General features: G+C 41.8%; 1 protein-coding gene across 1 annotated transcript in view; it reads left to right on the forward strand.

The window, feature by feature from the left end:
* Positions 1 to 241: 241 nt before the first annotated feature.
* LOC139661893 (uncharacterized) overlaps positions 242 to 13,817 on the forward strand; it is a 57,081-nt gene continuing 43,505 nt past the window's right edge. The window contains 14 exon segments of the mRNA XM_071540465.1: positions 242 to 437; positions 3,337 to 3,619; positions 4,776 to 4,883; positions 5,595 to 6,914; positions 6,917 to 7,511; positions 7,612 to 7,785; positions 8,779 to 8,952; positions 9,451 to 9,624; positions 10,094 to 10,267; positions 11,048 to 11,221; positions 11,630 to 11,803; positions 12,261 to 12,434; positions 12,864 to 13,037; positions 13,668 to 13,811. Coding sequence (XP_071396566.1) covers positions 3,346 to 3,619; positions 4,776 to 4,883; positions 5,595 to 6,914; positions 6,917 to 7,511; positions 7,612 to 7,785; positions 8,779 to 8,952; positions 9,451 to 9,624; positions 10,094 to 10,267; positions 11,048 to 11,221; positions 11,630 to 11,803; positions 12,261 to 12,434; positions 12,864 to 13,037; positions 13,668 to 13,811 — 3,833 coding nt within the window. The 5' untranslated portion in view covers positions 242 to 437; positions 3,337 to 3,345.

The raw sequence follows: 13,817 nt of genomic DNA on the forward strand, positions 1-13,817 counted from the left end.
CAGTGTTTTGACACTATAGGCTATTGTGAAGTAGCAAGAGGTGAACTGTGTAATGCTATGTAATCCAAAAGTGACAAATCAACAGATGTTGAAATGTAGGGGAATGAGGGGAATTTTCAATTACAACAATTCTTATCATGGAAGAACACTGTACAGATTATATAGTTGCATTTTGTTGCTTAATTATTTGTTTGTTTGTTTGTTTGTTTTTTGTGCAGAACGAAGTTTTTTAGTGAATATTTGAGTGATGCGGATTTGTAGAAATTACGCTTTTATTCTGAAAAAACGGACCAGAAGTGTTTATTCCTATTCAGGCTGGCGGAACACAAGCGCCACTCTATTTCTCGTCGATGTCCTTGTTGACTTCCTTGTCGACGCGGCTGACTTAATTTCACTTAAATTTACCGGAGAAGCATGATTGATTGACACCAACAAAGGTATTGTAAACAGCATTTCACATGACAGTTTGAAGTGTTTTATTGTTTAGACTCTATCACAGCATTTTAACAGTTTATAGACTATAAAAAGAGGAAATCTCCCAATCTGCCGTTAAAGGTCTGTCTGTCTGAAAACCCTCCGGTAAAGACAGTTTGATGTTGGATATTCGACAGATATTCAGATTCAACTTTCTGAACACGTTTACCCAGCGTTAGTAGCTAGTCAGAGCTTGGGGAAGCTGCTGTTATCACTGGGCCACTTGCTTAAACTTCGAAAAGTCAATACATTCCTGTGCAATGAAAAAATAAAGCTATAGTTTCCAGGTCATGTGACCCAATGACTCAATATCAATATCAATATCAATATCAAACAATTCAAATACAAAGCTCACATGGGACACGTCTCTTTTTGTTGTCGATAAATGCTCTATTTATTTTCTTTTTTTTTTATGGGATAGTTTTTATTGGTGAAAAGCATAGGCAAACAACAGACACAATGCCAGGTTTACAGGTCACCATTTTTCATATAACCCCACCCACCCCACCACCCCACCCAACCCCTGCACAACAACAACAACAACACACATTACAAAAAAAAAAAAATACATAAAAAAAAATACATATATATAGAAAGGGAAAACAGCAATAACAGATGAAAACCGATACAATAATACTAACAATGAAGTGAATAAGTAGATGGACAAGAAAAAAGTGGAGGAGAAAAAAAAAAAGAAAAAAAACAACCTCTGTTTCAACTTAGTTATCTTCCGCCATGGGGGTAAGGAGTACATTGATCAGGGGTCAGCTACAGGCAGGTAACATGTAGAAACACAGGCAGTCAGCCAGGAGGAGGAGCAGATAGGCCATTAAAATAGGAGACAAAGGGTTGACACTTTTTTAGAAAGTGCTCGCTAGACCCTCTAAGTGTAAACTTTATCTTTTCTAGGTGCAAAAACGACATCACATCTTTCAGCCGGGCGGAGAATGGGGGGGGGGGGGTGTAGGCGATTTCCAAGCTAAGAGTATTCTTCGCTAGGGTTGCAAAATTCCGGGAATTTTCAAAGTTGGAAACTTTCCATGGGAAATAACAGGAATTTATGTGAATTAACGGGAATTTATGGGAATAAACGGGAATAAACCAGGAATTTACTAAATTGAAGGTATGCTCTTAATAGGGAACTTAAATATAGTTGGGGAAAATATATTTTAGCATAATCCTGACTAAAACAACCAGATATCATGCAAGTACAGTTGAATATCTATGCTATTCCTCAATCACATGCACACATAGCACACTGCTTACTGCAGGGCTGTTGAGACCACGCCCCCTACATGCACTGTGCATTCCTCCATCACATGCATAGATGATTTCTAGAATCCTGGACCACACTTTTGAGCCCAGAGCACAAGACTATTGAAGCTAGGGTTAGGCACTAACCCTACTAACCTGCTAACCTGCTAACCCTACTATTGAAGACTATTGAGCCACACATTTGAGCCTGTGGACTGCACAAAGTGAAGTAAGTTTTGATGATATTATGTGGTAATATATTTAACAAATTATTTATTAATAAATAATAATAATAATAATAATAATAAATTATTTATTTATTAATTATTTTGGATGGATGTCTGCTTATAACAAAACAAATATTTATGCTTGGATATGATACCTTTCCATTAAATTACCCTCAATTCCCAGTTAATTCCCATTAATTCCCATAAATTCCCATAAATTCCCATAAATTCCCATGGAAAGTTTCCAATTTGGAATATTTCCAAAATTCCCCAGCTTAACTTCCCATGGAAATTTACCGGAAACTTTCTGGAAATTTACCGGAAATTTTCCACCCCTTTGCAACCCTATTCTTCACCTGGCTAGAAGTGTTGCAAAAGCAATCATGTCAACCTCAGTAGAATTGCAAAGGAGGGGCTCCGCTGGCACCCCAAAAAATGCTCTATTTATTTTCAATAAAATATTGAATGCAAAAAATTATGGATTTTTTGTCCCCAATAGCTTCAAAGTCATGTGACCCATTTTAAAGCAATACAAATTTCTTCTCCTTGGATTACCTCTCTGTGCGCTGGGCTGCTGTTTAGTTCATTGTATAGATGATGTGGTTAATGTCGAGCGTAACCTGCTTTATTCTATCATTCAATATAAATAATCACTAAAGGCCAAAAGACCGTAATGATGGTCATCCTTCGGTCTGTGTTATATGCATAACTTACGGTTTATGGCCACATTAAAAACACCAGCCTTATCCTTTAAACCTGCTATAAGCAACATCAAACCTTATAACCAACCCCAGCACTAATGTGTGCTATGTGGAGATTTCATTGAGACGTAATGATATAAACCAATATCCACACAGCAGCCAGCTGTGTTACTGTTTTCACCTCTTTCCTAAAGCTTGTTGTCATATTCTAGTCTGGAATGAAACTCCTCCTGGGTCATCCAGTATCTTCCCAAACTTTTTAAACTAGCTTGGCTCCTCCCTCGCTGTTTAAAAACAGCCCTCACCCCATCCCATTCCTGAAAAGTTTGTCAAAATGACGGAATCGATGAAGCAAGGGAGTTAAACTAGTAAAATAGCTACCTACCTCTTCACTTGTCATAGTTTGTGGGACATGTAACCTTCAGCGGGACAAAGGCCTGGCAAAGCGAGACTGGTTAGCTTAGCTTAGCTGTTAGTCTTTATGTACGGTGCTTTGTAATGCTTGTCCTTGGTAAGCCTCCGTAGTGCAGTGGCATTGCTGAGTGTTATTTACAACCGTGTTGTGGTTTCTGTCAGGATTTTGAGTGGTCAGAAAATTTTGCTCATTGCAGCCTTAATCATCCCAGTGGCAAAATTGCATAATTGTCCTTTGAGCTTAAAATATCCTCTGATTTTACCAGGGAGCACCGATGTTGACGGTTAAAGAGCTGCTCTTGGAAACACTGAATGATTTGGGGAATGAAGAGCTCAAGATCTTCCAGTGGTTCCTGCAGGATGACATCCTGGAAGGCTTCCCAGCCATCCCAAAGAGCCGACTGGAGAAGGCAAACAGGCAGGACACAGTGGATCAGATGGTGCAGACCTACAGCCAACACTCTGTGGAGGTGACCAAGAAGGTTTTGATGAAGATCAACAGGAATGATCTAGTACAGAGTTTATCAAACAGCATCTCGGGATCCAAAGGTGAGTCATGGGAAGATTATAAAAAGGAAAACATACACCTAGCACATTATGCAGTCACAGTCTAGAATACAACACTTTATACCAACAATTTAGGGTGAGCTCTATCATTTTATTTGTACTCTGTTGTTATTCTGTATCCAGACAGTAGATGCATTAAGAGAAACAGGCTGGCTTTTAAGTGTTTGTGTTTATATTAAGTTTTATGTTACATGAATTTCAGAAAAACAGCAAGTGATTTTAATATACTTTATTGATTTCCCAAGTGCGAAATTCTTACTTTGCCCTCTAGTTGGGGTGCAGGGTCAGCCAGCTAGCGCAGTGCCCCTGGAGCAGGTAGGGGTTAAGTTTCTTGCTCAAGGACACCTCAGTAGGTCTTGCCACACGGGGGCCAACTGGACACCAAATTTTACACAAACTCACTAATGTCTTAGCCACCCCAGTGCCTTTCAGAATAGGGTGGATTGGTTGACCTGATAAAGAACCCTGTAGTTTACCAGCCACAGCTAAGATTAACCAGTATTTAATTGCGGTTAGGAGATGTAACCAAAATTTATGGGACGAGTGGATTCAAGGTTGGGCAGTGGTGGCCTAAAGGTTAGAGAAGCGAGCTTGTGACCGGAAGGTCGTCGGTTCAATCCCCCGCACCGGCAGGATAAATCTGAGTGGGGAAAGTGAAAAAGCAGCGCTTGCCCCTCCCTCATTACCACCACTGAGGTGCCCTTGAGCAAGGCCCTTAACCCCAACCGCTCCAGTGGAGCTGTTCAGTGGCCAGCAGATCAGACTGTGGTTGTACTGGTCAGCTTCCAGGTGTGAATGTGTGTGTGAATGTGATCAGGGTGTTCCTGAAAAAGAGAGCATTGCTCTCAGCGAAACTCCCCTGAATAAATAAAGGTTAAAAAAAAAGTTTGAGGGATCACTGTCACTGTGGCTGAAAAAAAGTGTGTCTATTCATGTGAGACAATAGCGACACAAATTAATACTAAACATGATGAATGTTCAGTCCCTTCAGTGCCTCCTGCATATATGTAAAGAGTTGTGGGATGCATAGCAGCTGTTGGCTGGTTGGCTGGATTTAAATTAAAGCCCTTAATGTTCCTCTCTCTCTCTCTCTCTCTCTCTCTCTCTCTCTCTCTCTCTCTCTCTCTCTCTCTCTCAGTGGATGTCAGTGATGTTGGGGAGACTTCAGAGAACAGAGGAGCTTCCTCCAGTCAACCACAGTCTGCTCCTCTTCCTCACCTTCCCACCAACAGCAGTCAGACTGAAGGTAAAGCTATTCTCTGGCTCTGCCATGTTGGTTGCCTTTAAATGTAGTGTAGCTGTTTAAATAACAAAGGATTTAGTTAATCCTCTCCTTTTACTTGATGTCACAGCTCCTGGAAACACCAATTTATCTGAGTAAAAGATGCAGAATTGGGCTTGTGATCTGATGGCTGACAGTTCAAATCTGGCTGGAAAATTGTGCATGGGAAAGTGAACCAGTCATGCCCCTTGAGCAAGGCACTGAATCCCCAACTGCTCCAGTGGAGCTGCTCAGTAGACGACTGTGGTTGTACTGGGCATCTCCCAGGTGTAACTGTGTAAAGGTGTGATTGTGAAGCTTGGGTGCGTGTGTACTCATCAAAAGCTTTCCCAGGAAAATACTGACTTAAAAATAATGTGAAAGAAATCAACCCATAGTTAATTTCACTGCTACACTTGCAATGAAATATCTGAATCTGAATACTAGAATATTATCCACAGCTTGCTCTGTCTATTATCACAACCTACCTCCTCCTCTAAGGCCGCATGTCAACAGGGAGCCTCTCTTCACAATATTGCCTTCCTTTTTTGTTTTTTCAATGGAAAGGATGAAATAAAAGCACTGGGCTTCAAATGGGTTTATATTTGTCTCCCAAGCCTCTGTTTAGTGCTGTTAGCTACAGAGGTGCCTGTTGGACACAGACTAATACTGTTTGTTTTTATTTGTTCTACACAGATTTGTTGGTGAGAACAACAGAGCCTCAACGACTCATCACATCATACCACGAAAGTTTCCAATCTAACCTCCAGGACAGGTTTATGTGTACTCCTGAAATGTGGTTAGGGAGTAAGGATAAAAGATTTCTGGAGGAAAAGAAACCTCTGGATGATATCTACACAGAGCTCTACATCACGGAAGGGGATGACATACACATCAACATACAGCATGAGGTCAGGCAGATTGAGATGGCATCAAGAAAGCCAGTGGAAACAGAGAAATCAGTCAAACCCAGCGACATCTTCAAACACCCTTCTGGAAAATACAAACCCATAAGAACATTGCTGACCATTGGGATTGCAGGAATCGGCAAAACTTTCCTTGTGCACAAGTTCATCCTGGACTGGACTAAAGAGAGAGCCAATCAAGATATTCATCTCATATTCCCCTTCACCTTCCGCCAGCTGAATTTACTGAAGGGAGAAAGGTTTCGTTTTGCAGAGCTAATTCACAGATGTATCAGAGAAACCAAAGACATCAAGGAGGAGGCTCTTAATGAAATCTTCACAACATTACAGACATCAGAGCACTATGACAAGAGTAAATTCAAACTTCTGTTTGTGCTGGAAGGTCTGGACGAATGCCGCCTTCAGCTAGACTTCACTGCCAATGAAGAATGTTCTGTTGATGTGACAGAGTCAACCAGAGTAGAAGTACTGCTGACAAACCTCATCAAGGGGAAACTGCTTCCCTCTGCTCGCCTCTGGATAACCACACGACCTGCAGCAGCCAATCAGATCCCTGGAGACTTTGTTGACATGGTGACAGAGGTGAGAGGCTTCACTGACCGACAGAAGGAGGAGTACTTCAGGAAGAGATTCAGAGATGAGGAGCAGGCCAGCAGAATCATCTCCCACATCAAGACTTCACGAAGCCTCCACATCATGTGCCACATCCCAGTCTTCTGCTGGATCACTGCTACAGTTCTGGACCATGTGTTGAAAACCAGTAAGAGAGGAGACCTGCCCAAGACCCTGACTGAGATCTACACAAAATTCCTGGTGTTTCAGATCGATCAGGCGAAAAAGAAGTATGGCACAGAAAACAGCATTCAGTACATTCACTCACTTGCAAAACTGGCTTTTCACCAGCTGGAGAAAGGCAACCTGATCTTCTATGAGAAGGACCTAAAAGAGTGTGGCATTAACTTCAAGGAAGCCTCAGTGTACTCTGGAGTTTTCACACAGATCTTTAAAGAGGAGCGTGGGTGGAAGAAGGACAAGGACAAGAACAAGATGTTCAGCTTTGTCCACCTGAGCATCCAGGAGTTTCTTTCAGCTTTGTCCACCTGAGCATCCAGGAGTTTCTGGCTGCTGTTCATGTGGTCCTGTCACTCATCAACAGCAAAAAGAATGTAATGCCCAAGCCACGACTGACTTTCCAAAATGTGCGGATGTTTTTAAGCAAAACATCTGCAACAGATGTCTACAGGATTGCTATTGAGAAGGCCTTACAAAGTCCAAATGGACACCTGGACTTGTTCTTACGCTTCCTCCTTGGCCTTTCACTGCAGACCAATCAGGATCTCCTTGAAGACCTGCTGAAACATACAGGAAGCACCTCACAGATCAATCAGAAAACAGTCCAGTACATCAAGAAGAAGATCAGGGAGAATCCTTCTCCAGAGAAAAGCATCAATCTGTTCCACTGTCTGAATGAGCTGAATGACCGTTCTCTAGTGGAGGAGATCCAACAGTACCTGAGATCAGGAAGTCTCTCTACAGACGAACTCTCCCCTGCTCAGTGGTCGGCTCTGGTCTTCATCTTACTGTCATCAGAAGAAGAGCTGGATGTGTTTGACCTGAAGAAATACTCTGCTTCAGAGGAGGCTCTTCTGGGGCTGCTGCCAGTGGTCAAAGCCTCCAATAAAGCTTTGTAGGTGCATCAATAACTGGACAGATTAAATATATTAAACATGATCTTTTCTACAGGAGAAAAAAATATATATATTTTTTTATCATTAATGATTCTTCAGGCTGAGTGGCTGTCAGCTGTCAGAGAGAAGCTGTGAAGCTCTGGCCTCAGTCCTCAGCTCCCAGTCCTCTAGTCTGAGAGAGCTGGACCTGAGTAACAACAACCTGCAGGATTCAGGAGTGAAGCTGCTCTCTGCTGGACTGCGGAGTCCACATGGTAGACTGGAGACTGTCAGGTAAAATCCATTTACAGTTATTCAGTTGATTTGACACAGTTCTCCACGCTAAGGTCTGTGCACTCAGGTCAGTATTCCCGAATCAGCAAAGGGTGAGTCTGCAAGATTTTCATCAGGAGCCATTTTACATCTGTATTTTCAATTTCACTTAAAATTTTTCCAGAATGTGTTTTATTCTGATCCAAATTCATACACAACCATGAATCGGGATGATTGAGAGAAGATCATCCATGCTTTGATATCATGTCATTTATAATACTGCACTTCTCTCTATTTCTGTCTCAGTCAAAATTGACTTGTTCAGATTGAAGCAGCTGCTGATTACTTGAGTAATCCTTTATTATTTAGAGACGTTTCCTTTATGCATATTATTGTGTTTGTTTAGAGAAATACTGATAATCTATTTCCATGGATGATTGTGTTTTTTCTATTATATTTTGTAGAACAAAGAGCAGTCAATTGTCTACAACCACCACCATCAATCAACTTATTCCTTTCAAAAGTCATTTGTCAATAATTCACTTTGCAATAAATTGTCACCTGGATCATCATTTTGTGCTCATTGTGCCTGACCAGCACACCCATTGTGTCCATGCTCCTGGAAACCAGTACACAGTACACAGCTTAAGATAGTCCCTGAAGAAATGTAATACTGGCCTTCCAGGGAGTGGAGAGAGAGACAACTGTGAGGTGGCCACAGTTGTCTACACTTTTGCCATCAGTGCCTCTACACTGGAATGCCTACCTGAGGGACTTAGACTAATTAATTCAATATCATCTTTTAAATCTGCTTCATATAGCTTGATATTATCGTTATGGCTTCTTTATGACCCAATTCAGTGAGTTACAGCACCATGCAAAGTATACTGTAATCTCTGCTTTTAGATAAAGGTTACATAAATAAACATCATTATTAGTGGTAATTATTGAAAGAAAACACTGACATTAAAATAAAAGAGAATAACATTTTTTCATATTTTCATGTCCATTGAGGCTGAGTGGCTGTAAGCTGTCAGAGAGAAGCTGTGAAGCTCTGGCCTCAGTTCTCAGCTCCCAGTCCTCTAGTCTGAGAGAGCTGGACCTGAGTCACAACGACCTGCAGGATTCAGGAGTGAAGCTGCTCTCTGCTGGACTGGGGAGTCCACACTGTAGACTGGAAACTCTCAGGTCAGGATTCATCAACCTGCTCAACACATGACCATTTAAATCCTGCTTTACATTCAGGTTAATGTCATGACCATTTCAATCGCTTTACCTGCAACATAATGTCCATAAATAAACACCTGACCTGTGTAGGATTTTCCCTGCTTACATGATTTTTAAACCAATTGTGTGATACCACCATTTAGCACTATTTTGTAACCATATACACTACTTTCCATAAGGATATTTCACTATTCCCTCTCCTTGTGGCCTTAGTTTTTGAAACCTAAAATTCCAGAAAGGGCATCTCAGATTTTGTCACAAATTGAGTTGAGAACCCTCAAACTGAACCAAGTGAAGCCGTCATTGGATCAACTGTTTGCATTTAAGACGGTTAAATATTTTGCTAGCATTTGACTACAATGTCACAACTCATTTCAGAGTTGTATACTAAAAAATATAAATTGTGTTGTTGGAGGGAAAAAAACAAATGTTTTCAAGGTTTTTCTAATCTTTCTTCAGGCTGAGTGTCTGTAAGCTGTCAGAGAGAAGCTGTGAAGCTCTGGCCTCAGGTCTCAGCTCCCAGTCCTCTAGTCTGAGAGAGCTGGACCTGAGTAACAATGACCTGCAGGATTCAGGAGTGAAGCTGCTCTCTGCTGGACTGGGGAGTCCACACTGTGGACTGGAAACTCTCAGGTCAGGATTCCTCAACCTGGTCAACATATGACCAATTAAATCCTGCTTTACACTGCTTTACACTGCTTGCCACTGCAAGGTCTGGTTACCCAACATTTTCTGACTAGAATTTCTCCAGACCTCTGTGAGCTTGAGATAAGAGTTGTGGCTATGCAAGATTACTTTCCATGAGGATATTTCATATTTCCTTTTGTTGTGGCCTTATTAGTTGAAGCTAATTTTTTTTTCCTTTTGTTGTGGCCTTATTAGTTGAAGCCTAAAATACACGAAAGCACTTCTAATATTCTGTCACAAACTGAGTCGAAACTCTCAGACCGGACCAAATGAAGCCACGAAGCCGATCACTGTTCGCATTTGTGTCAGTTACATTTTTTGCTAGCATTTGACAGAAAGGTCACAACTAATTTCATAGTTGTATACTAAAAACTATAACATATAAACATGTAGCTTGTGTTGTGTGTGTGTTCAGGCTGTCAGGCTGTCTGCTCACAGAGGAAGGCTGTGCTTCTCTGGCCTCAGCTCTGAGCTCCAACCCCTCCCATCTGAGAGAGCTGGACCTGAGCTACAATCATCCAGGAGCTTCAGGAGTGAAGCTGCTCTCTGCTGGACTGGAGGATCCACACTGGAGACTGGACTCTCTCAGGTATGGATTCCTCAACCTGCTCAACACATGACCATTTCAATCCGGCTTTACATGCAGGTTAATGTCAGTAAATAAACCACTGACCTTCCGGAGAGTGGAGAGAGACAACTGTGGGGTGGCCAGGCCTTCATGGTCTTCCCCACAGGTGCAGTCTGTCAGCAACCAAGGGCAGGGCAGGACGGTCCAGCAGGAAGGCAAGTGGGCTGGCAGAGCATTTAGGAGATATGGAGATAGAGACAGACAGAGACAAACAGAGAGGCAACTATGGGGAGGACAGACAGCCGGGGCCATCACAAATCATATATCCCCAATTTTAGCATCTTTCAACTCGGTACCTGGTAATATAGAATTAATTAATAATGAATAGATTTCACTGAATTTGGCTAGTTTTGGCCCTGAGTTGCACTCTTAGTTCCCTATAAGCGGGAGAGCAAGCTGAGATCTTCAGGTCCTTCTGACTGACACTCAGTCTAAACTCCAGACTAAAGGTGATTGCTCTTTTGCCATCATTGCCTTTATACTGGAATGCCTCCCTGAGGGACTTAGACTAATGAATTCAGTATCATCTTTTAAATCTGCTTTATATAGCTTGATATTATCATTATGGCTTTGTTATGACCCAATCAGTGAGCTTCAGCACCATGCAAAGTACACTGTAATCTCTGCTTTTAGATAAGGGTTACATAAATAAACATCATTATTAGTAGTAATTATTGAAAGAAAACACTGACATTAAAATAAAAGAGAATAACATTTTTTCATATTTTTATGTCCATTAAGGCTGAGTGGCTGTAACCTGTCAGAGAGAAGCTGTGAAGCTCTGGCCTCAGTTCTCAGCTCCCAGTCCTCTAGTCTGAGAGAGCTGGACCTGAGTAACAACGACCTGCAGGATTCAGGAGTGAAGCTGCTCTCTGCTGGACTGGAGAGTCCACACTGTAGACTGGAAACTCTCAGGTATTCTGATGCTTTTATGGAACTTTTATGTTGCTTTTAGCATTTATGTTGTAACTGCAAAATTGCAAACTGTTTTTGATATGTGTATGTTCTGTGTTTTTTATATTATTGGTAGTATATCTTTTTCTTCAGATTTTCTGCATTGATTGAACAATAACATTTTGTATGGTATAAACCCTGTATGATAAAAATGTATTGTGCTGTATTCCTTTTTTTTTCTCTTCTTTTAATTCTATTAAAAGTTTGCACCGGATTAGAGCATCATGTTTGAGTTTTGAAACATAAAATGTTCTTTATCCAAATGTACTTGAGTGAGACACTGAACCCATTCCTGCTCAATGACAGTGAGTTGCTCAGGAAATGAAACACCTAAAATATAAAGGTAAATGTCTCTTTTAATTTTGTCAGGTTGAATCAAAACAAGCTCACAGAGAAATGCTGTCAGGGGCTGTCGTCGGTTCTCAGCTCCCAGTCCTCTAGTCTGAGAGAGCTGGACCTGAGTATCAACGACCTGCAGGATTCAGGAGTGAAGCTGCTCTCTGCTGGACTGGAGAGTCCACACTGTAAACTGGAAACTCTCAGGTCAGGATTCATCAACCTGCTCAACACATGACGATTTAAATACTGCTTTACATTCAGGTTAATGTCATGACCATTTCAATCGCTTTACCTGCAAGATAATGCCTGTCAATAAACACCTGACCTGTGTAGGATTTTCCCTGCTTACATGATTTTTAAACCAATTGTGTGATACCACCATTTAGCACTATTTTGTAGCCCTATACACTACTTTCCATAAGGATATTTCACTATTCCCTCTCCTTGTGGCCTTAGTTTTTGAAACCTAAAATACCAGAAAGGGCATCTAAGATTTTGTCACAAACTGAGTCGAGAACCCTCAAACTGAACCAAGTGAAGCCGTCATTGGGTCAACTGTTTGCGTTTGAGACAGTTACATATTTTGCTAGCATCTGACTACAATGTCACAACTCATTTCAGAGTTGTATATTAAAAAATATAAATTGTGTTGTGTGTGCAGGCTGTCAGGCTGTCTGCTCACAGAGGAAGGCTGTGCTTCTCTGGCCTCAGCTCTGAGCTCCAACCCCTCCCATCTGAGAGAGCTGGACCTGAGCTACAATCATCCAGGAGCCTCAGGAGTGAAGCTGCTCTCTGCTGGACTGGAGGATCCACACTGGAGACTGGAAACTCTCAGGTATGGATTCCTCAATCTGCTCAACACATGACCATTTCAATCTGGCTTTACATGCAGGTTAATGTCAGTAAATAAACACCTGACCTTCCAGGGAGTGGAGAGAGACAACTGTGGGGTGGCCAGGCCTTCATGGTCTTCCCCACAGGTGCCATCAGTGCCTCTACACTGGAATGCCTACCTGAGGGACTTAGACTAATGAATTCAATATCATCTTTTAAATCTGCTTTATATAGCTTGATATTATCGTTATGGCTTCGTTATGACCCAATTCAGTGAGCTACAGCACCATTCAAAGTACACTGTAATCTCTGCTTTTAGATAAGGGTTACATAAATAAACATTATCATTATTAGTAGTAATTATTGAAAGAAAACACTGACATTAACATAAAAGAGAATAACATTTTTTCATATTTTCATGTCCATTGAGGCTGAGTGGCTGTAAGCTGTCAGAGAGAAGCTGTGAAGCTCTGGCCTCAGTTCTCCGCTCCCAGTCCTCTAGTCTGAGAGAGCTGGACCTGAGTAACAATGACCTGCAGGATTCAGGAGTGAAGCTGCTCTCTGCTGGACTAGAGGATCCACACTGGAGACTGGACTCTCTCAGGTATGGATTCCTCAACCTGCTCAACACATGACCATGTCAATCTGGCTTTACATGCAGGTCAATGTCAGTAAATAAACAACTGACCTTCCAGGGAGTGGAGAGAGAGACAACTGTGGGGTGGCCACAGGGTTCGAGTTATAATCAGAGCTTTGTGGGGGTCTCTAAAATAACTAATGTTAGGGGCGGAGATAAATAAATAAATAATAATAGCCTAACGGGTGCGCTTTCCGAGAGAGAGAGAGAGAGAGAGAGAGAGAGAGACTTCACTGCTCATTACATGGTCCAACACTTTCACACACACACACAGCAGCCCACTGCACGCGCAACACTATCATGCAACACTATCAACAACATACACACAAAAAACAGCGCTGTCCATTGTTCTGAAACAACAGCTAAGCGATAGTCACATGTATCTTGGCCAATGCTGTTTTTGCTATTATTCTATAGATACATAAAGCTTAAACGTAGGGGGCAAAAAAATACATACATACAATAGCCTAGTAAAATTAAAAGCCATCCTCTTACCGTTATGCAGACAAAATAGACCAAAGTGGTCTGTTTTCAGCAGGCTGCGGTCGCGGTCCTGGAACCCATGATGCTGAAGTCCGATGTCCTTTCTGCTTTCAGCTGTGGATCTCTGGACTCAGGTTTCATCTCCCAGTCCTCTAGTCTGAGAGAGCTGTACCTGAGTAACAACGACCTGCAGGATTCAGGAGTGAAGCTGCTCTCTCCTGGACTGGACGATCCACACTGGGGACTGGACTCTGTCAGGTATGC

Source organism: Centroberyx affinis, unplaced genomic scaffold (genome assembly GCF_046629955.1).
Source record: "Centroberyx affinis isolate AG114_WGS23_722 - 3 ecotype Tasmania unplaced genomic scaffold, CSIRO-AGI_Caff_v1 ptg003642l_1, whole genome shotgun sequence".
Taxonomy (NCBI): domain Eukaryota; kingdom Metazoa; phylum Chordata; class Actinopteri; order Beryciformes; family Berycidae; genus Centroberyx; species Centroberyx affinis.